Raw genomic sequence first — 24,657 nt, 5'->3', positions numbered from 1 at the left:
AAAACAACACTGAGATTCCACCTCACCCCACAAAGAATGGCTGCTATCAAGAAATCACACAATAACAAATGTTGGCGGGGTTGTGGGGAGAAAGGAACCCTTCTCCATTGTTGGTGGGAGTGCAGACTGGTGCAACCACTATGGAAATCAATATGGAGATACCTAAAAGAGCTTGGACTGGAGGTTCCATTTGACCCAGCCATCCCTCTGCTGGTTATCTTTCCAAAAGAACTAAAAGAATCGTATCACAGTGATGTATGCGCATCCATGCTTATAGCGGCACAGTTTGTAATAGCTAAAACTTGGAAACAGCCCGTCTGCCCATCAGTTGGAAACTGGATAAAGAAAATGTGGTTTTTCTATAAAATGGAATATTACTGAGCCATAAAGAATGAGAAAATGGAGTCATTCATAGGAAAATGGATACATATTGAAGATATACTCCTAAGTGAAATAAATAAGGCACACATGTGTAAATACCGAATAGTTTCTCTGGTGTGAATAAACTGCAATAATACATAAAATCTTAATAAGATTACTGACATTGTGAAATGGGAAGAAAGGGGCTAAAGGTGTAGGGAAGGTGGGATAGGTAGGGGAAGGGTAATAAGGGGAAAGAAAAAAATGTGTGATAATGAAAAGATGGAAATAAAGTGTTTGTAGATGGGGAGGGCAGGAGGGGGTTCAGGGAGGGCAGGGACAAGGGGAGAAAATGAGAACCAAGACCTATCATGTAGAGGTACACGATCCCAACAATGAATGTAACTACTGTATCCATAAAATGTACCAATAAACTCAATTAAAGGAAAAAATAATAATTCTTTCCCTTATTTTCAAAATGATGTGAGAACCTTGAATTGGATCTTGTAACTTGAGTCATGTAATTCCTGTAAGATTAATGTTGAGTCTTGTGTTTGTTTTTTTTTAAATAGGAGTATGCCAAAATGGTCCAGGTCTTACATGCGTACTGTATCATTTCAGCAGGCATTCGAGTAAGTTGTACCAATCAACTTGGACAAGCAAAGCGGCAGCCTGTGGTGTGCACAAGTGGCAGCACCAGCCTGAAGGAGAATATCAGCTCTGTGTTTGGGCAGAAGCAGGTAGTGGTGGCCAGTTCTTGAAAATATTGTTATGATTATGACAGGTTTCATTGTCCTTTTTAGTAGAGTGAGAATAAAATATGAGCTTTTTTAAAAAAAAACTTTTTTTTTTTAACTTTTTTTGGTACCAGAGATCAAACTCGGAACCTTGCACTTGCCAGGCAGGCATGCTGCCACTGAGCTACATCCCCAGCCTTAATAATTGTTTTTGTTTTTTTTTTTAAATACTTGTCACAAAGTTAATATTTGAAAATTGCATCCTTAATTCTCTTCTGTACTTGAACAAAACAAAGTATCACAGACATTATGTTGATTATAAACATACTTTAGTAAAAAATACAATCCTTTTATGGTACTTGTAAGGCAGTTGTCAAGATTCTTTGATGAATTTCTTTGTGCTTTTAAAGCTGGTAGCTTGGCTGGGAAACACATCTTCTCTGAGTGTTGGTCTGTTCTGTGTTTATTAGGAAATAACCATGGTGCTTGGTTTTTTTCAGTTGCAAAGCCTCATTCCTTTCGTTCAGCTGCCCCCTAGTGACTCTGTCTGTGAAGAGTACAGTCTGAGCTGTTCTGATGTGCTGCCTGATCTGTTTCAGTAAGTAGATTGCTGCCAGGAGACAGCCAAGGGTGTTGTCTTTTTATTTTTATTTTTTAAGTGATTTTAAGGCTTATTTTTTTTAGTATATGTGCTGCCAAAGTGAGCACTATGGCTGTTATATTTTTTATGTCCTATGTAAAACTGGGCATCTTCATTGCTGAGAAAAAGGATTTAAAAGACTTAGGTACTTAATTCATATAATATTTTGGCTACGTTGCGGCAGGGGGCTTCCTTCTGAATTAGTCTTTGTCAAGGCTATTCAGTTAGAATAATTTTTAACTTATTTTATCTGTAGTGTTTGACTTTTTGAAGATCTGATGAAGATAGTCCAGCATCCTTGTTTTTAGACACTGTGCAAAAAATAGATACAGTCTGAGCAGGACTGACCTTGTGAAGATTCATACCCCCTACTCTTTGCCTACTTTGGCTCATGTGCAGAATAACAAAGATGGAAATTCATTTCTTCATGTTAAAGTTATGAAAATGTAGGCATTCTGGGGGTGATCATATAAAGCATGCATGTCACCAGCAACTTAGTAGATGTACATTTGGTGACTGAAGTTGGGATGTGGATCAAGATCCTGTTAGTGAGTGGTTAGAGACTCCATTGGCAAGCTGGTAGGGGACAGCACGAAGGCTTGAAGTGTGTATCGGATGTGGGCCGGGTCCTGACATGGAGGCCAAGTTGTAATGGGGCGTGTGAAGGGAGGGCTGGGCCAAGTTCATTGTGAACCACTTGCGTTGCCTCCAAGAGAGTTTTGACTGCTTAAGTTTTGGGGCATTCAGAACATCTGGGCTGTCTGTGATTCCTCAGGATGAAGCACAAGTGCACATGAACCTAATAATCCCCAGCACTTGAGCAGGTGTTTTTAGTTGATTTTAAGACTGTGCCTGTCCTGTGCTCAGTGTTCTAACCCTGTGTCCCCTGGAACAGTATCTCAGGCTTCATCTCACATGGAACACATGGTGTTGGGAGGAGTGCAGCAGACAGACAGTTTTTCTTCATCAACCGGCGTCCTTGTGACCCAGCAAAGGTATTTACACATGTTTTGTATTTGTTTATGCTTGTATCTTTGAGTTTTTGTTTCTGAATTATTTCATGAATTTTTTTGTATACAAGTAATTTACATGGAACATGGGACTGACTCAGAAACATGGCTTTAAAAATCATTTTATGCATTTAAGAAAGTACATGGTTCTTTCAATTGTATTTGTACCACATACACATATGTTTGCATACATACATAAATGTATCAAGTACCTATTAATCACCAGTGTACTCATTATCATAGAAATTATCACCGAAGAGAGGAAATGTTTAAATTTGCTATCATCTAGACTTTTCAGTATAGATCAATCACATGCATGTATTTCTGTATTTTCTCTTCCTTCTCTCCATTTTCCAGAAAATAAGGGCCTGGATTACCTCTGCCTCAGACTAAAAACTCATTGTCTTAAATAGAGTTATGTACATGGGTTTTAAGTAGTTCAGTTTTGCCTTTTACATCTTTAGCAACTCTGTGGCTCAGTAGTATTTTTTGTTTTATTTGCTTGTAGCAGAAAAAAGGAAGGGTAGGAGGGTGGGAGGTATGTCAGATTGAAACTATTTTGTAAAATTAATAGGCACTAATAAAAGTACATTTAAAAAATTTTCCTTATAGCTAAAAGATGTGCTTATAAGCTATGTTTAATAAAGAAAGGAATGGTTTCTTTAAAAAAAAAAAAGATGTGATTTAGCCTCTAATAAAAGTTTACAACCTGTATTGTAATTGGTATGATTTTGTGGTTTACCTCTAATGCCATTTAATCTCATAATGTCATAGAAATGTGTTTCTAAGTACATTTAAATGTGTTTTCTGAACATTTAAACTGTACCTGCATTTTATTAAAATTTGATAAAAAGCATCTTAAAAAAAGATCTGAAAAGATCTTTAAAAGAGCATCTGAAAAAGTTTCAATTTTAGGAGTCTGTGATTAAAAAATATCACTTTGAGAGACATGAAACTTTTGAGTAATGGGTATATATTGATTATGGGATACTCTCTTAGGTGTGTGTGTGTGTGTGTGTTATCAAATGGTACATTTCAAATATGTGCAGTTTACCTTAAGACCAAGTTAAGTGTATTAGACACAAAGGCAAATATTACATAACTTCTCTTGTATGAGAAGCCCAAAGAATAAAAAGCAAAGGAAAAGACAAAAACAACATATTTTGATCATAGATCTAGGTCTTTTCTACATGGGAAAGGGATCTAGAGATGAAGAGAGAGGAAGGGGAATAAAAAGAATTAAGATGGGGGCAACCCCTTTTCTGGTCCCCCTTCTGTCTCTCTTAGAAACTTTCTTTCTCTCAATACATTTTTTCTACTTAAAAAAAAAAAAATAATTAAGGTGTGTTATGTACATGTGCTTATTTCCTAAATGAATGTAATCATTATGTACTACAAATATGTACTAGTAAATAAAATATTAAATATGTGCACTTTATTGCACATAAAGCATATCTCAGTAAAGCTGTGTACATTTAAGAAAAGTTGATCCTTTTGGTGTTGGATTAGAATAGTGTGTTGTTACAATAGTGGGAGAAGGGAGTATTTATTCTTCTGTTGTTGTTTTGGACAGGTCTCCAGACTTGTGAACGAGGTCTACCACATGTATAATCGACATCAATATCCTTTCGTTGTTCTTAACATTTCTGTTGATTCAGGTACTGAGAATTCAATAAACTTGCTGACTTACTCTTGGTACTAGGGACTGACCTGCACTTGCGAGGCAGGCGGTAGAACCACTGAGCTAAATCCCCAGCCCTGGTAACTTACTTTTAAAGAATATAATGAAATTATAAAGTTTGGATGTGACTGGAAGGAGAATAATTTTGATTTTTATACATTTCTGTTTTCTATTTGAAACCATCTCAGTTGTATTAGTAGGAAAATGTCACTTTTTTAACATCACTGAAGGGAGAAGATAGACTTCCCTGATTTTGAAAATAATTAAGTTTATACTACGTACTTTGTTCTGATTGTTGAAATTCTGACATATTGTCATCTACTTTCTCTAGAGTCTTAGAAATATATACGTGCTTACCTTAGAATATACACACCACACTTAGCCTTTGGGGTGAGAAAATAATTTGGTATCCTGTTCTTTATCCTTAGATGTGAACATTTTCTTTTTGTTTTTGTTTTTTGGTACCAGTGATCAAACTCAGGACCTTGTGCTTGCCAGGCAGGCATGGTACCACTAAGCTCCATCCTCTACCCAACATTTTCTTTTTCATGTCATTAATATTAAGAAACATGACTTTAATGCCTATATTAAATTCCAGTGTTCCAGTCCATGATCACACTCTGATTTTTTAAAATCTTTTTTTGTTTTTGGTGCTAGGGATCAAAGGTAAGATCTGATACATGCTAGACGAGTGCTCTAGCTTTGAGCTACATCCCCAGCCCACTAATTCTTTTGTTCTTCTATATTTGTTTTCAGTTTTCAGTTTGTTTCAGTTTGAGAAATTATAAATATTTCCCTAGTAATGAAATTATTGTCTGTATCTTTAAAGTAAATTCCTTATGGTGGAATTGGGAAAGTGAATATGATCATTTTAAGGCTTTTTCTGTATTGCATTCTAGGCATATTGTACCAATTCACACATTTATTAACACTATACTAGCTTTTTTTGGTGGGGGGGTGTTTTGAGATAGGGTCTCACTACGTAGCTGAGACTGACCTGGAACTCACTACTCAATATGTAGCCCAGGCTGGTCTCGAACTCACAGCGATCCTCTTGCCTCAGCCTCCCAAGCGCTAGGATTATAGGCGTGCGCCACCACCATTTTAAAACTAAATTCAATAGGGGATAAAAATACTTCATCTTGTATTTTTTCTCTTAGACATTTTCATGTGTTTTCTAGTACAGTGTACCTGTTCAACTTTGTTGTTGTTGTTTTGTGTTTTGTTTTTTTTTTCAGACAGAGTCTTGCTCTGTATTTCAGGCTGGCCTTGAATTCACTGTGTAGCCCAGGCTGTCCCTGAACTCATGGCAATCTTCCTGCCTCAGCCTCCCAACTGCTGGGGTAACAGCCATGTGTTACCACACTCAGCACAACGTACCCATTCAAATCTTTACATATGTTAATCGTTTAAAAAATAGTTCATGTTTTCTTTGTTTATTTGGAAAAGCTATTTTTATTTAAAAATTTTACTCATTCATTTGATAATGGTACTGCAGAGGGAACCCAGGGCCTTTGCACTGAACTATATCTCCACCTTTTTTATTTTGAAACAGTGTCTTGCTGTGTTGCCTAGGCTGGGCTTGGACCTGTGATTCTTCCTCACCCTCCCAGAATGCTGGCATTGCAGGAGTAGGCTGCCACACCTAGTGCTAATTTTATAATTTATGAATATTAATCTGAACACTGTAATGTTTTTTGTAGTATTTTTATTAATAAGTAAATGAAATAGATGGGTAAGTTTCTATTGTTATAGGTGAATTTAAACATTATAATGTGTTTTCTTTTTCTCCTTAGAATGTGTTGATATCAATGTTACTCCAGATAAAAGGCAAATTTTATTGCACGAAGAGAAGCTTTTGTTGGCTATTTTAAAGACCTCTTTGATTGGAATGTTTGATGGTGATGTGAACAAACTTACTGTCAATCAGCAGCCACTGCTGGATATTGAAGGTAAGAAAAATGTAGTGATAACAACAGTTTGTAAGACTTAGCTATTGTGATTCCCTTTTCCTCCCTAAGGTAATATTTTTTGACATGAAATAAAATTTCTTTTAGAAAAGATATGTCACACTAGGAAATGTATAGCTGCAGATTTAAGGTAATCTGTTTAGAAAAAAGCATAAATGACCACATTCTATATACACAGGGCTATTTAATCCTGTCTTTCTTAGGCTATAATGGCCATGCAGGTTTTTCTCGTTTTGAGCAGATGATGTAATAGAAGATAGATGATGAGCGGAAGTCTGTAGTGACTGTACATTTTTAGCTTTCTTGTTGTTGCCTGTGTATTTTCAATTATATTCTTAGTAGTAACCCTGGATATAACAGTTAGTATAGAAATATAATTTGGACTAATGGGGTCCGGGATTTAGCTCGGTTCTGCTATCTGTCTTGTAAACACAAGGTCCTGAGTTTGATCCCCAGTACCAAAAAAAAAAAAAAAAGTTTAATTCAGACTAATTGTAACTTTATTTCAACAGTATAAACCTTTCTGCTATCTGTCTTGTAAACACAAGGTCCTGAGTTTGATCCCCAGTACCAAAAAAAAAAAAAAAGTTTAATTCAGACTAATTGTAACTTTATTTCAACAGTATAAACCTGTGCTACTGTATAGCTCCCTTTCTCTCTGTCATTGTCATATACAGTATTTTTGGTTTATTCATTGGGCGCCTGTCACCACAGATTTACCATTATTGCCTTATGTAGTTGTCTTTTAAATCATATGGGGAGAAAAAGGGTACAAATTAAAAATATATTTATTTTGTCTTTTATATTTACATTTGTAATTACCTTTATCAGTCCTACTTTCCTCATGTCGATTTGAGTCACTATCCACTGTCCTTTTATTTCACTGAACTATATCTTCACCTCCCTCTTAGCATTTCTAATAGAGCAGCTCTACAGTAATGAATTCTTGCAGTCTTAGTATCTCCTTTTTATTTTCCTTTTCTCTATTTAGTGGAGTCAAACCTTTTGTGTGTTCAGCACATGCTGTACCACTAAGTTACATCTCCAGCCTCTCCTTCATTTTTGAAGGATAATTTTGTTGGATGCAGAATTCTTTGTTGGCAGACTGTCCTTCAACACATTGAATATGTCATCCAGTTGCTTTCTGTCCTACACACTTTCTGATGAAAAATCTCTAAATCTTAACTGAGCTTCCCTTGTGTTTGTGATGAGTCACTTCTTGCTTTTTCAGGATTCTCTTTGTCTTTCAGTTTGATCATGTTGCATCTAAGTACAAATAGATCTCTTTGAGTTTATCTTGGAGTTTGTTGAGTGTCTTAGATGTGTAGATTCCTGCCTCATCAAATATAGCAAGTTTTTGGCCATTATTTCTTCAAGTAATCTTTCTACCCCTTTGTCTTCCTCTTTTCCTGGGATACCCACTGTGGGTTTGATGGTACCAAACAGATCCCTCTGCCTCTATTCATTTTTTAAAAAATTCTTTTTCTTTTTGTTCCTCTGACTGGATGATCCCATTAGCCCATCTTGTAAGTTTGCTGTTCTTCTGCCTGATTGAATCTGCTATTGAGCCTTTTACATACATTTTTTCAATTCCATAATTTTTTTAATGATTTCTATATATTGAATTCTTATTTGGTAGAACATTATCTTTATACTTTCCCTTAGTTCTTGTCTTAGTCACTTTCCCATTGCTAAAACACAATACCTGACACCCACAACTTAAAGGAGAGCTTTGTTTTGGCTTATAGCATTTTAGAGGTTTCAGTCCATAGTCTGCTAACTCCAGGGCAGAAGTGCCATAGAAGGGCCTGAGTGGAGAGATACTGCTTACATCATGGCAGCCAGGAAATAGGGCCAAAGGAGGAGCTGGGAAGGGAGATAAACCCTTCCAGGTCATTTCCACAGTGACCTACCTCTTCTGACCAGACCCTGTTTACTTCCACATCATAAACCAGTCACCTTTCAGAAGCCCCTTTGGCGAGTACATGAGGTTCTTGGGAGACATCTAGATATAATAGTTACTTAGATGTGGTTTCCTTTAGCTCTTTTAAAACATTTGAAATAGGTAATTTTAAATCTTTGTCTAACCTGGCATAGTGGAGTGCACCTGTGGATGCTACTCAGGAGGCTGAGGCAGGAAGATCAGAAGCTTGAAGCCAGTGTGGGCAACTTATCAAAACTATCTACAAACAAAAAAGAGCTGAGGCTGTAGCTCAGTGATAGAGTACCCTGGGTTCCATCCTCAGATGCAGGGAGGCGATGGACTCTGTCTGGTTAGGTCCCCGTATAAGTTTCTTCAAGGATAGTTTACATTGGCTACTTCTTTCATGGGTATGAGCCATACTTTCTTCTTTCTTTGCATGTCTCTTTTTCTTTTTTAATGGTGGAAAACTGGACATTTAAATAATAGGATATGGCATTCTGGAAGTCAGATTTCCCTTCTGAGGGTTTATAGCTTGTTGACTTTTCTGAAAAAGATCTCTGTAGAGCCATATATGGCCATTGAGGTCCCTGTTCCATTGGCTTATTGGTTAGCTAATTATTGGACAGGGATTTCTGTAAATGCCAAGCCCATGGTGTCTCTATGTCTTGGCTGAGGGGCTGTGTGTATCACTGGGACACATCTTTGACCCTTGGCCAGGAGGTTCACAAGTCTGCTTCAGTTTCACTTCCTGTTTGTGCTGAATATTAAGGTCAGCCATGGGTCAGAGTTCAGGGCTTTCTTAGGTTTTTCCTAGGCATGCAAGTAGCCTTATAGATTCCCAGATTGATATTGGAGCTTTTATGGTTAGCCTATTACCCAGTTGTGGGCAGTGAAGATTGAATAGATTTCACACCGGGCCCTCAAGAAAGGAGCCTTCTATACTGGGAGAACTCTTGAGTTAGGACAAATATGGACAGCCTTGCAGGTGGGTTGGGTGTTCAGAAGCTGCTGGCCATGGCAAATAATTGTTCTGTGGGACATGAGGACATGAGGTTTCAGTGAAGCTCCAGTTCCATTCTGTCTCCTGTGGTGGCTGCCAGACCAGTGGAGTTTTACTGTGATCTTTGTTTGTCATCCTTCCCCGCACCCCTACTAGGAATTGAACCCAGGACCTGTGCACTGAGCTACTTCCTTAACCTTTTTTTTAAAATTTTGAGACAGGTTCTTGCTAAGGTTGGGCTCAAACTTGGAGTCCCCCTGCCCAAGTCTCCTAGAGTGCTGGAATTGTAGGTGTGCCTGTGGGCATGCATAGGATTAAAACCATGTAGCCTGGGGATTTAGCTCAGTGCCTTATGCCTGCCTTGCAAGCACAAGGTCCTGAGTTTAATTCCTGATACTGGAAACAAAAGAAAAACAAAAAACAAAACCATGCCTACCTTCTATTGGTTTTCACGGATAGTGAAGGGCTGGAAAGGAAGGAATGGGACCAGGCCATCTTAGAAGGCCACAAAGCTTGCTTTTCTTTTTTTCTTTTTTAATTTTTTAGGGTTTGTTTGGTTTTGAGACAAGGTTTCACTATGTAGTTCAAGCTGGCCTTGTACCCACTGTTATAGCCCAAGCTGGCCTTAAACTGTGGCAGTTCTTTTGCTTCCACCCCATCAGTGCTGGGATCACAGGTGTGCACCACCAAAAGTTTATATTTCTTTTTTTGTTTTGTTTGTTTGAGACAGGGTCTCACTATGTAGTTGAGGCTGAACTGGAACTCACTGTGTAGCCCAGGCTGGGCTCGAACTCACAACAATCCTCCTGCCTTAGCCTCCCGAGTGCTGGGATTACAGGAAGTTTGTATTTCTTGCAAAGATTTACAGTTTCTGTTGAATAAACGCTTCCCAGTTGCTGCAAGCCTTTTGTAAATCCAAAGTCCTGGAAAGGTTAACTGACAATTTTTGCTGTTTCCTCATTCCTTGTATGAAGGAGGGAATTTTCGGAGGCTCTCACTCTGCATTTTCCCTGAGGTTACCCTGCACAGCTTGTACTGAGCTTTGTGTGGAGATCAGAGTTGCCAGAGATGACATCTGTAGTGACATGCAGTCATTCCTTCATTCTCTGGTCTTACGTTCTCAGTCGCCTGTTGAAGTAGCAAGTTATGTTTTTATTCATTCAAACCAAGTACATCTAGGTGACCAGAGAGTAGAGGGCACAGTTGAGCCACAGCCTCCTTTCCTGGCAGTGGAAACAGTCGGTGTCTTGTGGTAGATAGTATCTTCTCTAAGATCACAAGCCAACTCGCCCCAGTCTGTGTCTGCATGTGGACAGATGGAAGTGGGAGCTTGTCATCTTATCCTCAGTGTAAAATGGGCTTTGGTAGAAAGCTCTGACGAGACATACCCGGTGTTCGTACTGAGAGGAAAATGTGATGAGGCTTTATAAATTGAAGGTGCTAGGAGCCCAGTCTTCCCCAGGCATGAAGAGTAACCTCCTAGACCCCCACGTCTCGGGGAGCAGGACACAGGGAGGGAACTGAGGGGCTGCTGTCTTAACATTTCCTAGCTCCCTAAAGGTGGGTTAGGTGCAGAAGGAAGACAGAGGGATGGACTCTTGTAGAGTGCCAGAGTTGAGAGAATCTGAGGATGTGGAGGAGGCCAGAGGCTCCTGAGGGTGGGTGGGGTGCTGGGTGGTGGAGTGCAGCACAGGAAATGAGCATTTGTGTGGCAGAACTGCTGACTTGAATATGGAAGTTTCACACCTCTCCCAGCTGTGGTCTATATGGAAGAGTAGGAGGCATAGGTCTGCATGTGGGGTGCAGCAGAGAGTGGTTTGCAGCACACACTGCTGTGGAAGGGGCCACTGTACTGTCTGCACTTTTTGTGGAAGCCGGCCGGAGAGGCTGCCCCGTAACAAGAAACCATTCAGAACACTTGGTTGAATCTGCTTATTTTTTATCCATTTCATCGACGTGTAGCAACCACACAGAAGCACACATGCCATCATGTATGACTTAGAAATATCTTAGCTCTGAGATCAAGAAGCAGCATTCTCAGAACTGCCCTTCTGCCCCTTTTTCCTCTATCAGCCCCAGAGGTGTCCACTTTGCTGACTTTTAAACAGCTTAGTTCTGTTTTTAATTTGAAGTAACTCAATCTTATGATTTGTTTATGGACTTGATTCAAATAGCATATGGCCATTCACACATTCGTTTGTTCTCGTGGGTATACGGTATTCTCCTGTCTGATTGTCTTTGTGGGTATTTGGGTTGTTTCCAGTTTGGGCTACCATGAAGAAAGGTGTCCTAAGCATCTTCAGGCATGTATTCTGATGAGTAGAAGTGGACATTTCTGAGTGGAGCAGCAGCACCATGTCACAGGTGTGCCCGTGTGTAGGGTTAGGAGATGCCCACAGAGTTTTGCAAAGGGAGTATACCAGTTTCACTACCATTGTTTAAGATTTCCACCTGATGTGTATCCTTGCAAACATTTGTTGTTTTTCACTTTTTACCCATTCTGGGGAATATATGACTGTACCATATTGTGGTTTTACTTCGCGGTCTCTTTATGATTGACTTTGGACAGTGTCCATATGCTTAGCCATTTGGACCTCTTCTTGTCCCACTTCAGTGCAGTCCCTGACACTGTTCTCTGTTCCTGTTTGCTTAGGTAACTTAATAAAGATGCATGCAGCAGAAATGGAAAAACCTCAGCTGGAAAAGCAGACCAACTCCCTTCCGTTAAGGACTCAAGGGGAAGAGAAAAGGGTAGTGTCCATTTCCAGGCTCCGAGAGGCCTTTTCTCTTCGTCACAACACAGAGACCAAGACTCGAGGCCTGGAGACTGCAGATCTGAGATGGAATTCTCTGAGAGAGAAAGGAGGTGCTCCATCTTTTGATTCCTCAGATCCTGTCTCTGGCAGGGGCTTACAGGGCCCTCAGGAAGACGTAACAAGTCCCAAGAAGAACTCTGGTGACTCTGCAGACAGGGTAGAAACAGAGAAGGACTCGGGGCACAGCAGCACCCCAATTGGCTCCGAGGAAGAGTTCTGCACCCCAGAAACCAGGAGTCACTGTAGCAGTGACCAAGCAGCGACCTCCCCCGAAGACAGATTTCCACAGGGAGGTGTGGACTCTTGTGAGCAACTACTGAACACAGACCGGCACCCTTCTGACATGAGATGCCATTTAGACCAAGATGTTGGATATAAATTTAGAGCTTTGCCTCTGCAGACTGATTTCTCACCCTCAGACACCAAGCGTTTTAAAAAGAAAGAAATTCCTTCAATTGCTGACATTCCTCAAAAGTTGGTTAGTACTCAGAACATATCAGCGACTCAGGTTGATGTAGCTGTTAAAATTAGTAAGAAAATAGTGCCCCTTACCTTTTCTATGAGTTCTTTAGCTAAACGAATAAATCAGTTACATCACCAAAAACAACAGAATGAAGGTGAACAGAATTTTAGGAAATTTAGGGCAAAGATTTGCCCTGGAGAAAACCAAGCAGCAGAAGATGAACTAAGGAAAGAGATCAGGTAAATTTGTTCTGAATGGTATTTTGGTCAAACCTGTGATTGGTTATTTTGCATGAACCAGCAGCTGATCTTTAAAGACTCAGTGTTGGGTGTTTTGTTGTTATTGTTTTGTGGTGCTAGGAATTGAATGCAGGGCCTTCATGCTGGACTACATCCCCAGCCCTTTATTTTTTGTATTTTTTGAGACAGGGTTTTGCTAAGTTTCCTTGGCTAGGCTGAGACTTGTGATCCTCTGCCTCAGCCTCCCAGAGTGCAGGGCTGACAGGTGTGTGCCACCACCCTAGCTCTCTGGGCATCTGTAGCTGTCTTCCTTTTCCTTCCACTTAGATTGTATCTCCTGTCTGGCTTGGGGCTCAGCTGCGGTGTGGCCCTCCCTATGCAATAGAATGGATCCCCAGGATTTTCCTCCCTTTCAGGACAGGCCTGAGGGGCAGTTCCCTGCTTCACAAACTCCACCCCTTCCTGGTGGGCTTGCTGCCTTTTCTTTCTACCTCCCTCCCTCATTGCTCCCTCTCTCAGAGTGTAATGTTAGGATTGGTTTTGACTCCACAGTTTGGTTGCTGGTTGGCTTTGCCAGTTCACCCTTGGCAGTGCTTTTTCCATCACCCACTTCTCATTGCCTCTCACGTATTTTAAGGGCTCTTTCTTTCACCATGCTCTTCTACTGCTTGGAAACATTCAAGATTTTATTCTTTAGATTTTCTCAGAGTATCTTTTCTATATCAATCCAAATTAAGCATAGGCTTCTTAACTCCAATTTCATTGTTCTTTCTGAAATTTTTCAGCCCACAGTGACTTCCAGGCATTGCATTTATGGCAGTTTTGGTAGACATCACCACTTGCCATTTTTCTTTTTTTCTTTTTTTTTCTGGTTTTTTGAGACAGGGTCTCACTATGTAGTTGAGTCTGACCTGGAACTCACTTATGTAGCTAGCCCAGGCTGGTCTCAAACTCCCAGCGATCCTCCTGCCTGAGCCTCTCGAGTGCTGGGATTACAGGCGTGCACCACCACGCCTGGTGCCATTTTTCATTTTAATGTGCAAGAGCTGGGAAGTGGTACATGCCTGTCATCCCTGCACTCTAGGAGGCTGAGACAAGAGGATCACAAATTCTAGCCCAGCCAAAGCAAGTTAGAGTTCAAAAAACTCAAGCTGTAAAATTTTGTTTCTTTTCCATTGTTTGTTCCAGCCAGTCTGGGGATCAAACCCAGAGCCTTCACATTGAGCTATATCCTCAGCCCCCCTTTTTTTGAGACAGGATCTTGCTAAGTCACTAAATTGGCCAGGATAGGCTTGTACTTGCAGTCCTCCTGCTTCAGGAAATCCCAGAAAGCTGGGATTCCAAGTGTATGCCTTCATGTGTGGCACAGATTCTTTTTTCTATAGGAGACATTCACCAAAGACACTGATGACTTGCATCTTGAGTTCAGCACAGGTTCTTAAAGATCATCCTGCTGGGCAGGCAGAGCAGATTCAAACAGTTCCAGAGGAGGTGGAATCAAGAGCCAGGGGAGGTGATCACTTGGCCAGTTACCAGTTTATTGGCTGGTGGCTCTGCATGCACACATCTGTGAATGTTTGTTTCTTCTTGTGCACTCCTAGATTTGAAGGTGCACCAAAGTGCCAGGAGAACTTTACAAGACAGAGTAGACCCTCCCTCCTGGCTTCTGGGTGCTCTTTCTTTTCCTCTTGCTGTGCAGTCACCATGAGGATCAGGACATGTATGTAGTGTGGCCTCCCTCCATCCACAGCCTGTAGCTCTTCCTGCTCCAGTGGGGCTTGGCCTGTTCCCATTATCCCTAGAGAAAGCCTCTGCTCTGCATGTGCTACTTTCATAACTTAGTTTAGTATTTAGCCACCTTTTTATGGATTCATAACTTTAGTATACATTTTCCTGTTCTCATCACTGGTGTGTGTCTCTTGATTGGACTCTTATCTAATAGGTAATTGGTATCCAGAATGGTCCCAGGAGACCGACCCTCCAGGCAGGATTTGGGGATTGGTTTGGTTGTAATGTGAGTTTAAACTCAGTGCTGAGCTCCTTGCCAGAAGGGAATAGAGGGCTAGTCCCCACGGCATGTGGAGTGTCATCACTGGCCTGAGGGTGATTATGATGAGGTGCTGACCTGTACCCTGCCCCTGAACCCCAGTAGTGGCTGCAGAAGTGAGGATCACAAGTGCTGGTGGGCAAGTCTTTCTCAGTGCCCTGGAGCACTTTCAAAAAATGAGACTCCACTCCTTTCATTCTCTTCTCAGGCCCCTGCCTGGGAGCTGGAAAGTTCCATGGCAGTACTGAAGTGTCACTGCTCATGGGCACAGGGCTGAGACTGAGGAAAAGCTGTTTTCATAAAATTTAATTGTGCGGATTATGGGGTTAACATATTGGTTTTCATGGGGAAGTGGACGTGATGTCTGCTTTGACCTTTGTAGTATTTAAAGTACTCATATACTGTTGGTGGGAGTCCAAACTTTTACAGATTTCTGTCCAAAAAAGTGCATAATTCTATTTCTTGGGATTTGTCTCACAGAAACATTCTTAAAAATGAGCAGGTTTTCTGAAACAGCAGAATGTCCTTCACTAGAGAATTTGTCATACAAATTGTGTCCATCCACACAATGAATTCCTGTAGGGCCATTATAAAGAATGCAATGCCTTATCTACTGTAGCCACAAAGCTGAGACTGGTAAAATTACACGAAGAATCTCATCCTGCAATTGGTTGAATTACAGTGCAAATTCACCTGGCCCACTGGTGGTGAACCTGTGGCACACGTGCTGCAGCCAGCTGTTTGTATCATTGAAAGGTCTAAACAGTTCAACATTGCTGTCCTAACCTCTCTTAATATTTGCTATTAAAAAAGAAGATAGCTAGGGAAAAAGCTTTATCTACTAAGAAAATACATATATAATTATGAACAGGATGTTGGTTGGGCTATTGCTATGGCTTGAATGTATAAGTCCCTGCAAAATATATATGTTACCCCTGGCTTGAATCAGTGGTGGTACATGCATGACTGTCTCATTGGCACATGGCTTGTGGCACCTGAGGGGATTGTCCCATGCCACCCGATGGCAGTCATGTATGTGTCACCAGTGGTACAGAGCCGGCCGGCAGAGAGACATCAAGTTGTAGCCCTGTTGTGAACGTGTTAACATTAGGGTTGAGGCCTTTGCAGAAGTGTCAGAGGCCTCATCTGCATGAGTGGTTTAAATGGAATGAAGTGCCCTGATGCATTTGCCCTTCCGTCTTCTGCTATGTAAGGACAACAGAGGGCACCTCTCATCAGACACTAAATCTGCCCATGCCTCAGTTTTGGAATTCTTACCCTCCACATCTGCAACAGATAAATTTATTTTAAAAAGTGAAATACATACATATAATATCTATGATGTGTTTAAGTGATGCATGTATAGTGGTATGAAGAATTAAAATTCCATTTATTTTTTTTAATTAAAAAAATATAAACAAGGTATATCAGGATATGCACACACACATATGTATATACACACACATGACACACATGTTCACAGACATTAATGTGCCAGATTTTTTTTTTGGTACCAAGAATCAAACTCAGGACCTTGGACTTGCCAGGCAGGTGTGGTGCCACTGAGCTACATCCCCAGCGACCAGATTGTTAATAATAGTAACTAAAGTCTCTGGATAGTTGGATGAGTGGATAATTGGAAAGTGGGTATTGTTGAGATTATGTTATGTTTTATATTGCTTGATTTTTAAAAAATGATCTTCTGTTTTATAATCAGAAGAATCCCTTGAAATGTCTTACATTAATGTTTTCTACATGCAGTAAAACGATGTTTGCAGAAATGGAGATCCTTGGTCAGTTTAATTTGGGGTTCATAGTAACTAAGCTGAAGGAGGACATCTTCCTGGTGGACCAGCATGCTGCAGATGAGAAGTACAACTTCGAGATGCTGCAACAGCACACAGTGCTCCAGGCGCAGAGACTCATTGCGTAAGTTCACAAGGTCTTTGGAATTTTCACTGCTCTCTCCCGGGTTTCTCTCCTTCATTTAAGATCGGGATGCTATGTATATGTCTGTATGAATACTTATGTATTTTTTTTCTTTAAGTACTTATAGAACAGAATTTTTATTTATGTATTTTGCTGTATGGGGTTGAGCCCAGGGCCTTCACACTGAGCTACAACCCAACCCCTTATTTTTCATTTTGAGAAAGATTCTTACTAACTGGGTTTGCATTTGCAGTCTTCCTGTGTCAGCCTTCCAGAGTGCTGGATTACAGGTATGCCCAAGACACTGGCTCCATATAGCAAACTTTGTACTTCTTATACACTAGTAATCTTGCTGTGTCCCTGGCACTGTTGAAGAAATTTACAGGTATAGCTCAATTGTTTTTCATAAACTACAAGTTATTACCATTGCTGTTGCCATTTCATAGGTGATAAAGCTGAGGCACAGAAAAGCTGAATAACCTGCCCAATGTATTCTTTAGGTATTGAACCTTTTTAGTTGTTTTAAGAATGTTGCTCACTAATTAGCCAGAAAATCCTTCCGGTGAAGGCAGTGGGGGCATACTTAGTACTATTCGTATTTTTATAGTGTGTAGATTGATGTGTTCAGAAAGAAGCCCAAAATCGGCCAGGGTTTTAGTGGTACTGGTGCCTGACTGGCAGAAAGGCATCCCATCCTGCAAGTCAGTCTTCACATCTATAGCAGAGCAGTTTCAGTGGGTAGATAGTCCCTGCAATCTCTGATATTCTTCTCTTTATCAAATTGACTGCCTTCACTGACCTTTGTTCAAGGGGAAATGATGGCATATCAGGTAAACCATCAATCTTTTCCAAAGAAAAGTTATAAATCCAAGCATTATAGTACACACCTATAACCCAGCACTCTGGGAGGCTGAGTGAGGCAAGAGGATTGAGAGTTTGGGCCCAACCTGGACAACTGGATGAGACCTTTTCTCAAAATAAAAATTAAAAAGAGCTGGGAATGTAGCTTAGTAGAAAGGCCCTGGGTTCAAACCCTAAGTATCACACACACACAAAGTTATAAGGGAAGATCATGGATTTTCATTGGATGGAATTAAACTATGCAGAGTAAACTCAGACTACAACAGATACAGGTCTGGCATGGGGAAATGTGCCACTAAGTAGTAACTCAGTTGGGAAAATATATCTACTTTACTGAGTACTCTATTTTCTATAGAATGTCTTAATTGAATTTGTTTTTAGTAGGAGTAAAGGTGGTAATGAAGTCATTTCAGAAATTACTTTATAATTACTGTATACAGATATTGCTGCTGCTCTCACAGGGATTTCTTTCTTAGCCAATTTGCATAAATAAGGTCTCATGTGTGGCATTGCAGGTTGACCCAGGTAATTATGGGCCACTTTGGGTCCCAGATGGGCTACACTTCAGGATTAAAGGATAAAGGCCAAAATTCTACCCTAGCATATAGCCCTGTGCAGTTTAGCACATTGACTTCCTTAGCATTTCCTAAATCCTCTTCTATTTATTCCCTACACTCCAGCCTCATTAAGAGTGAAGTTTTATCTCTTGTGTGTGACTCTGGGAACATCAACAATTCCTTGGAGGGAACAATTTTGCAAAAGTTGTCTCTGCCTGTAACCCTCATTTTGCACCCACTCCTTCCCCCTGTTATCTGAGTTGCTCCCTTATTCCCAGAGCTCAGTTCAAAGTTTACCTCTGATTGTGGAGAAAGGAATCCTTCCTCGATCCCAGGGCCGAATCTCACTTCTTGTACAAGAGTGCTTTTACAGTACTGTGTTGTATTTTCCTGATTATCATGTTGCTAGTGGTTTTAATTGATTTGACTGTTTAGTATCTTTCTTTCTCACTAATCAAGGCCAGAGACTGAGTCTGATTTTGTTCATCATGATGCGTCCTGCCTTTATCAGTGTTTGTCTTATTAAGCCTTCCATAAAGCTAGTAGGGAGATGGGTGGATGGTTAAGTAATGCAGGCAGAGGAAGGAGCAGGATAGCAAAATAGTTGTTCTCTACTCAGTGTTTTCAAATGCCAGTGATGAAATAACCCAGCTTTTCAATTTAGATTTATTGTAGAGAGGAAGAACAGCCTTATGGTACATTGTTATCCTTAAGGAGAGGATCCAAAAGAAGACTTAGATCATCAGTGGGATATCAGATCGAAAAGAAAGCAAACTACTTTTGCAGCTATTTTTTTAACCTCTTAAAAAAGAACCTTAGGGCCAGGAATTTAGCTCAGGGGTTCGGTGGCCTGCCTTGCAAGCGCAAGGACCGAGTTCAATCCCCGGTACCCCCCCCAAAAAAAATAACCTTATAAGGAGAAGGGCTGGGGATTTAGCTCAGTGGTGCCACCGCCTGCCTCGCAAGTGCAAAGACCCAAGTTCGATCCCCAGTACCCCCCAAAAAAAGAACCTTATAAGGAAAGGAAAACCAGTGCTGTTCCTGCCTCTGAAGCACAAGGTCCTGCATTTGATCCCTGGTACTGGGGGGAAAAAAAAGAAAAAGAAAACAAGAAGGAATTCTGACACTTAGCTGAATACTGGAAAGGTATAGAGTCGGAAAGTGATTTTCATGTTGTATTTTTTAGATGAATTTAAAGTATTATACTATTGTTTCATTTTTTAGTTTTAAAGGTAAATGTTTTGACTTCAAGCTGTAATTTGAATCTCTTGTTTTTCAGACCTCAGACTCTCAACTTAACTGCTGTCAATGAAGCTGTCCTAATAGAAAATTTGGAAATATTTAGAAAGAATGGCTTTGATTTTGTCATCGATGAAGGTGGTAAGTTATTAATTGGGGCTAAGAATTGTCTTTTTAGAGTTAGGCACTTTTTTTTTTTTCTTTTGTGGTACCAGGGATCGAACTCAGGACCTTTTGCTTTAGAAGCAGGTGCAGCACCACTGAGCTAAATCCCCTGTACTAGGAACAATTTTTAACTTTATATAGATCTGTCTCTTTATTTTGTAAGAGGTGAGCAAAATTCTCTCCAAAAAGCATTTCAGGTCTGTGTCTTCCTCAGCTGGTCATTATAAATAGCATTCAAGTGACACACATTTCTTAAATAATAAGATTTTTCTCAAATATTATTCTTTTTAGCTCCAGTCACCAAAAGGGCTAAATTGATTTCCTTGCCAACTAGTAAAAACTGGACCTTTGGACCCCAAGATATAGATGAACTTATCTTCATGCTAAGTGACAGTCCTGGAGTCATGTGCCGGCCCTCCCGAGTCAGGCAGATGTTTGCCTCCAGAGCCTGCCGGAAGTCTGTAAGTAGAGTAAGCCTGGCTGCCAGGCCTGTAGGTCTGCTCAGGCTGGTGGTCCAGGGAGGTTCTCAGTTCAACACCTGATTTGGTCTGGAGTCTCCGGTGTTTGCCGTGAGTCATTTTACATAGAGAGCCACACTGTCCCTGTCAGTATAATGTCCCAGCTTTTGGGTCTGCATTATCTTCGACCTTTGGCTCATACTGCTTTCGCTACTTCTGTGAAGTGGTGTTCTGTCTCACAGCTTTCGTCTATCCCCACATAGTTAGCTCTGTGTACACCTTCTTCATCCTGGCCCTTAGGGTAATTCCACCATTGGTTGAGCAAGATTTGTGGCTGCCAGACTGAGACGACGTAGCACACGCTCCTGCAGGGTCAGTGAGTAGGTATTCTATGGGGACCATGTGAAGGCATCCATATTGTGTCCCTTCCACCACTTAGATTGGTGATGGAGAGTGGTAGCAATGGCTGGGTGTTAGACCAGTGTGCTTTAAATGACTCTGTCACCTGGCTACATTACTTCCTTTGAATTTCTTGAGCCCCCACAGTGTAGCCTGCCCTGTTCCAGGTGATGGAACACAGAGGTAAATAGACAGGTAAGGTCCTTGCCCACGTGGAGGTAACAGTTCAGAGGGGGGAAATAGACATAAAATAAATGACACCAAGTAGAGATTCAGACAGCATGTTGGGGTAGGGAATGACCATAGGAGAATGAGGAGAATGGGGAGGTAGGCAGTCAGGAGCAGCTGTGGGAAAGGTGAGGTCCGATCCCCTTGGGCAAGGATTTTCTGGATAGAAGAAAGAGCAAGTGTCAAGGCTGAGAGGCTTTGAGCAAAGCCAGAGGTTGGCTGGAGAGGACCTGAATGAGGGAGCATGTGGCCTGAGGATGGGTCACACAGAGTTGCTCCTCATGGGGACACTGAGGTAGGTGTCTCTAGTGATGAGAGCCACCAGGGCAAGAACTGCCACGTGGTTCCAGTCTCAGGGTTAAGGTTGGGGAGGGGTAAGGTAGGGGGTTAGAGCTCTGTTGTAGATGGGCAGTAGGCAAGGCCACATTTACCTGCAAGTGGAGTGCCTGCAGATAGCACATGTGTGAGCGTAGGGCTCAAGGGAAGTGTCGGGGCCACAGATCAGATTCAGGTGGAATTCACAGCCTCAAGGTTGGGTGAGATTACTCTGCGGAAGAGTTTAATTAGAAGAGTGCCCCGACTTGACTTGCAGACACGGATACTTGTTTAATGAAGACGTCATATTGACCTTCCAGTCTCAGAGTCTGAGTGGGTGTCAAAGCAGGGGTAGCCAGTGCTCTTGGCCAAGCACTTTAACAGGTGACTCAGAGGGCTGTGGGTCCAAAGCTGTACCTCCCCTCCCATTCTGTTTTGAATCTTCCATATCTCTTGTGCTGGTCCTGGGGTGGAGGTGGTCTCTTCTGTCATGCTCCTGCTACATTTTGCTCCAGGCATGCTGGCTGCCGGCCATCTCCGCAGTCACTTGGCTCCTTCCTGCTGCTGTCCCCTGCCTGGACCCATCACTTCTGCTCCTCTCATGTCTTGCTTCCTCCCCATCATGCATGGCACTTTCTTGCTTCTGTTACCTTATTGTCTGTCTCCAGTGGGGCAGGGCCCTCTAACTGCAGCCTTAGGGCTGTATTGGTGCTATAGAAGGAAAAGATGGTGCCCAACAGGTTTGGGCTTGTCCCCTTCATCTGTCCCTGTTCTTTAGGCTCACAGCATCCCAGTCTGTGTTGTGTTGTCTGTTCCTCTCCACGTACATTTCAGAGAGTGAGCAAGGCTGGAGTGGGGGATAGTCATGCTCCTCCATTAAGAGTGAGCCGAGCCCTTTGAGCAGGAGCCCAAGGAGGAGGAAGTGTGGCCCAGGACAGCCAGGTCCATGGTCCATGAGGAACAGTCAGCACTGTTGTGGCCCAAGGGGGCTGTGCATGCAGGGAGGTGCAGGCATGAAGCCCAGTAAGGGTGCGTAGGTGGGTGACAGGAGCAAGGGAAGAGCATAGAACAACCTGGTAACGTGCCTTTGACCTTGCTGCTGGGTAAGAAGAGCACATGGGCTGCTGCTGTTGGTGGGATGTAGATGAGGTGCTTGGTGCTGGAGCTGCTGAGAGAGTGCTTTGCTTCTGGACAGGTCAGGATGGCATCTCCTGGAGAGCTGTGTTGCTATGCCAGAGCCTCGGAGCCCCTGAGCCCACAGAAAGGCGAAGGCCAGACGTTTTTGAGGAAAGGTGTTTCAGGGATTGTTGTTGAACAACAATCTTGTCCAGTCTTAGAGAAGAGTGCTTCTGAAGAGTACTTTAAAACTGCAAATCATTGTGTCTCCTACGCAGGTGATGATTGGAACCGCTCTTAACACAAGTGAGATGAAGAAGCTCATTGTCCACATGGGCGAGATGGACCACCCCTGGAACTGTCCCCACGGAAGGCCAACCATGAGACACATTGCCAATCTGAAAGTCATTTCTCAGAACTGACACTTCTCATTTCCGAGAATTAGAAATTTTATTGCAGACTTTTTTGTTTTGAAAGACGGGTCTGAAGTAACTTTTTGTTTTGTTTTGTTTTTTGTTTCAAAATTAATCTGCCACTTAAAAAAAAAAATGTACCAGATCCATTTAGAAATGATCTTAAATTGGATGCAGTGGCTTGTGCCTGTTTGGAGGCTGAGGCAGGCGGATCACTAGAGCCCAAGAATTTAAGACCAGCTGGGGCAACATAGACCCCTGCCTCAAAAAAAGAAAAGATCCTAAGAATTTTTCAAACCATGTTCAGCATTGCTTGGAACTGTCCTTCTTCCAGTGTTGGAACCCACATTTGAGTGTGTGTGTACGTATGTGTGTACAGGCAAGAACATGTTTTTAAAAATGAGCACTTTGGAAATTACCGTGGCCTCTCCTCTGGCTGGAAGTATTTTATTCTGCAACTTTGAGTTCTCAATGATAAATTCATATCTGTTTAATTTTCTAAATTTAAGACTATGGTCCTTTTGGGTTGATGCTTATCAACCCTGGTGCATATTAAAATTTAGGAATAATAAAAAAAGTAGGGAGGTTCTTGGCTCAGCTGGAAAGAAATGACTTGGATGGGCCTCTGGTCACTATTGTTAAATGTTCCCTAGCACAGCCAGGGTAGAAAGTGCTATTCTAATCAGGAAAGAAGATTCTAGCTTTTCTGTAACTTCATACTGTAATTTGGTTTCCTTGGGGTGTGAACTATAGGAATCTGGTCTCATTTGACCTGTGGCAAAAGTAGAAGTAAAAAATGACCTTAGTGGAGTCCAGATGGTGCTTTGGTACAGGGATAGCAAGTGCAGGCAGGCCCACTGCCGCCCCATCCCCTCTGAGGGGAGCGAGGGCTTGCCAAGGGTCAGTCCTTAGCTGTCAGGAGACAGTAAATTGACAATTGGTGTCATGGCGTCAAGCTCTGTGCTGGTGTGTGTGTGTGTGTGTGCAGTAACTCATTTAATATTCATAAGAACTCTTCAAACAGAATTGTGGAGGGCGTGACAATGGCTCTCCCCAAGATGGCTGTGTCTTAATCCCCAGAACCTGTGACTATGTCGCTTTATATGGCCAAAGGGACTTCATGGATGTGATTAAGTTATGGACCTTAGGATGGGAAGGTTGGTCTCTACTCTGATGGGCCCACTCTTGTAAGTTTGTCCAAGTGGAAAACTTCCCATCTGGCCCAAGAGATGCTGTGCTGTGATGCTGAATTAGAAGACCAAGAAAGGTGCCACCAGCCAAGAGATGCTGGCTGCCTGTAAAGTTGGAAGGGCAAGGCTCCCCTGGAACCTCCAGAAGCTAGCCCTGTTAGACTCACGGGAACTGTAAGATAATAAATGTGTGTTGCTTCAAGCCACTAAGTTTGTGGTAATTTCTTTAAGACAGCAGTGGAAAACTATTTGAATTTTTTCTATTTTATGGAATAGCAGAACTAGGTTATTCAGGCCAAGAGCCTGTAGCTCCAGCCAGCCAGCCTATTCCTCCTGGCTCTCAGGACTAACAGGCAAGGGCATAATGCCATGCTTGGCTGCTTCTTGCTGCTGTGGCCTCTTTAAGAGCAATGGGGGTGGGGCTTGCAGCTACTGTTGCCCTGGAGACAGACCAGCGGTTCCTGATACTGGCTCTTTGCCACCTTCAAGCCTGGGAGAGCCACTGAGTCCCAGCAATTCAGTGCCCCCAGGAGCCCCACAAGGAAAAAGTGCACCTGAGAAAGGGAAGAAATAACTAGGAAACACTGAGAAAATTTGCTTTCTTTGTACTTTGGTGGAGGACTGAAAGCCATTAGGCCCTGTCCAGGTAAGTCAGTCAACCGGCTGTGCTGGTAGGGGTGGGAAGGAAGGGGTCAAGGAAAAGAGAGACCCGGAGGTGGGGTTCAGCCTACAAATGGGGTACCCAGAGGATGCTATCCTGACAGAGGCAGACAGGCAGGCAGCACCCACCCCCTGCCCTGGGCAGTGGAGCAGGAACTGGACTTTGCACCTCAACCGTGTGTCTTTGCTGAAGGACTAGGATGTTTTGCTGGGGCCTAGGCAGGAGGGTCATGAAAATTA

General features: G+C 42.0%; 1 protein-coding gene across 2 annotated transcripts in view; it reads left to right on the top strand.

The window, feature by feature from the left end:
* The window catches only part of Pms2 (PMS1 homolog 2, mismatch repair system component), a 28,831-nt gene extending 6,235 nt beyond the window's left edge, over positions 1 to 22,596 (top strand). For both annotated transcript variants that reach the window (XM_010642760.3, XM_033764789.1), the window contains exons 6-15: positions 933 to 1,100; positions 1,598 to 1,695; positions 2,633 to 2,732; positions 4,321 to 4,405; positions 6,225 to 6,380; positions 11,976 to 12,840; positions 16,649 to 16,816; positions 19,514 to 19,614; positions 19,930 to 20,099; positions 22,433 to 22,596. In XM_010642760.3, the coding sequence (XP_010641062.1) occupies positions 933 to 1,100; positions 1,598 to 1,695; positions 2,633 to 2,732; positions 4,321 to 4,405; positions 6,225 to 6,380; positions 11,976 to 12,840; positions 16,649 to 16,816; positions 19,514 to 19,614; positions 19,930 to 20,099; positions 22,433 to 22,576 (2,055 nt within the window). In that variant the 3' untranslated portion in view covers positions 22,577 to 22,596. The remainder of the gene's footprint in view (positions 1 to 932; positions 1,101 to 1,597; positions 1,696 to 2,632; positions 2,733 to 4,320; positions 4,406 to 6,224; positions 6,381 to 11,975; positions 12,841 to 16,648; positions 16,817 to 19,513; positions 19,615 to 19,929; positions 20,100 to 22,432) is intronic.
* Positions 22,597 to 24,657: the final 2,061 nt, after the last annotated feature.

Source organism: Fukomys damarensis, unplaced genomic scaffold (genome assembly GCF_012274545.1).
Source record: "Fukomys damarensis isolate Sample0158 unplaced genomic scaffold, DMR_v1.0_HiC HiC_scaffold_17, whole genome shotgun sequence".
NCBI classification, from domain to species: Eukaryota; Metazoa; Chordata; class Mammalia; order Rodentia; family Bathyergidae; genus Fukomys; species Fukomys damarensis.
The sequence above is the reverse complement of the archived record's forward strand: the minus strand, read 5'-3'. Positions and strand labels throughout refer to the sequence as shown.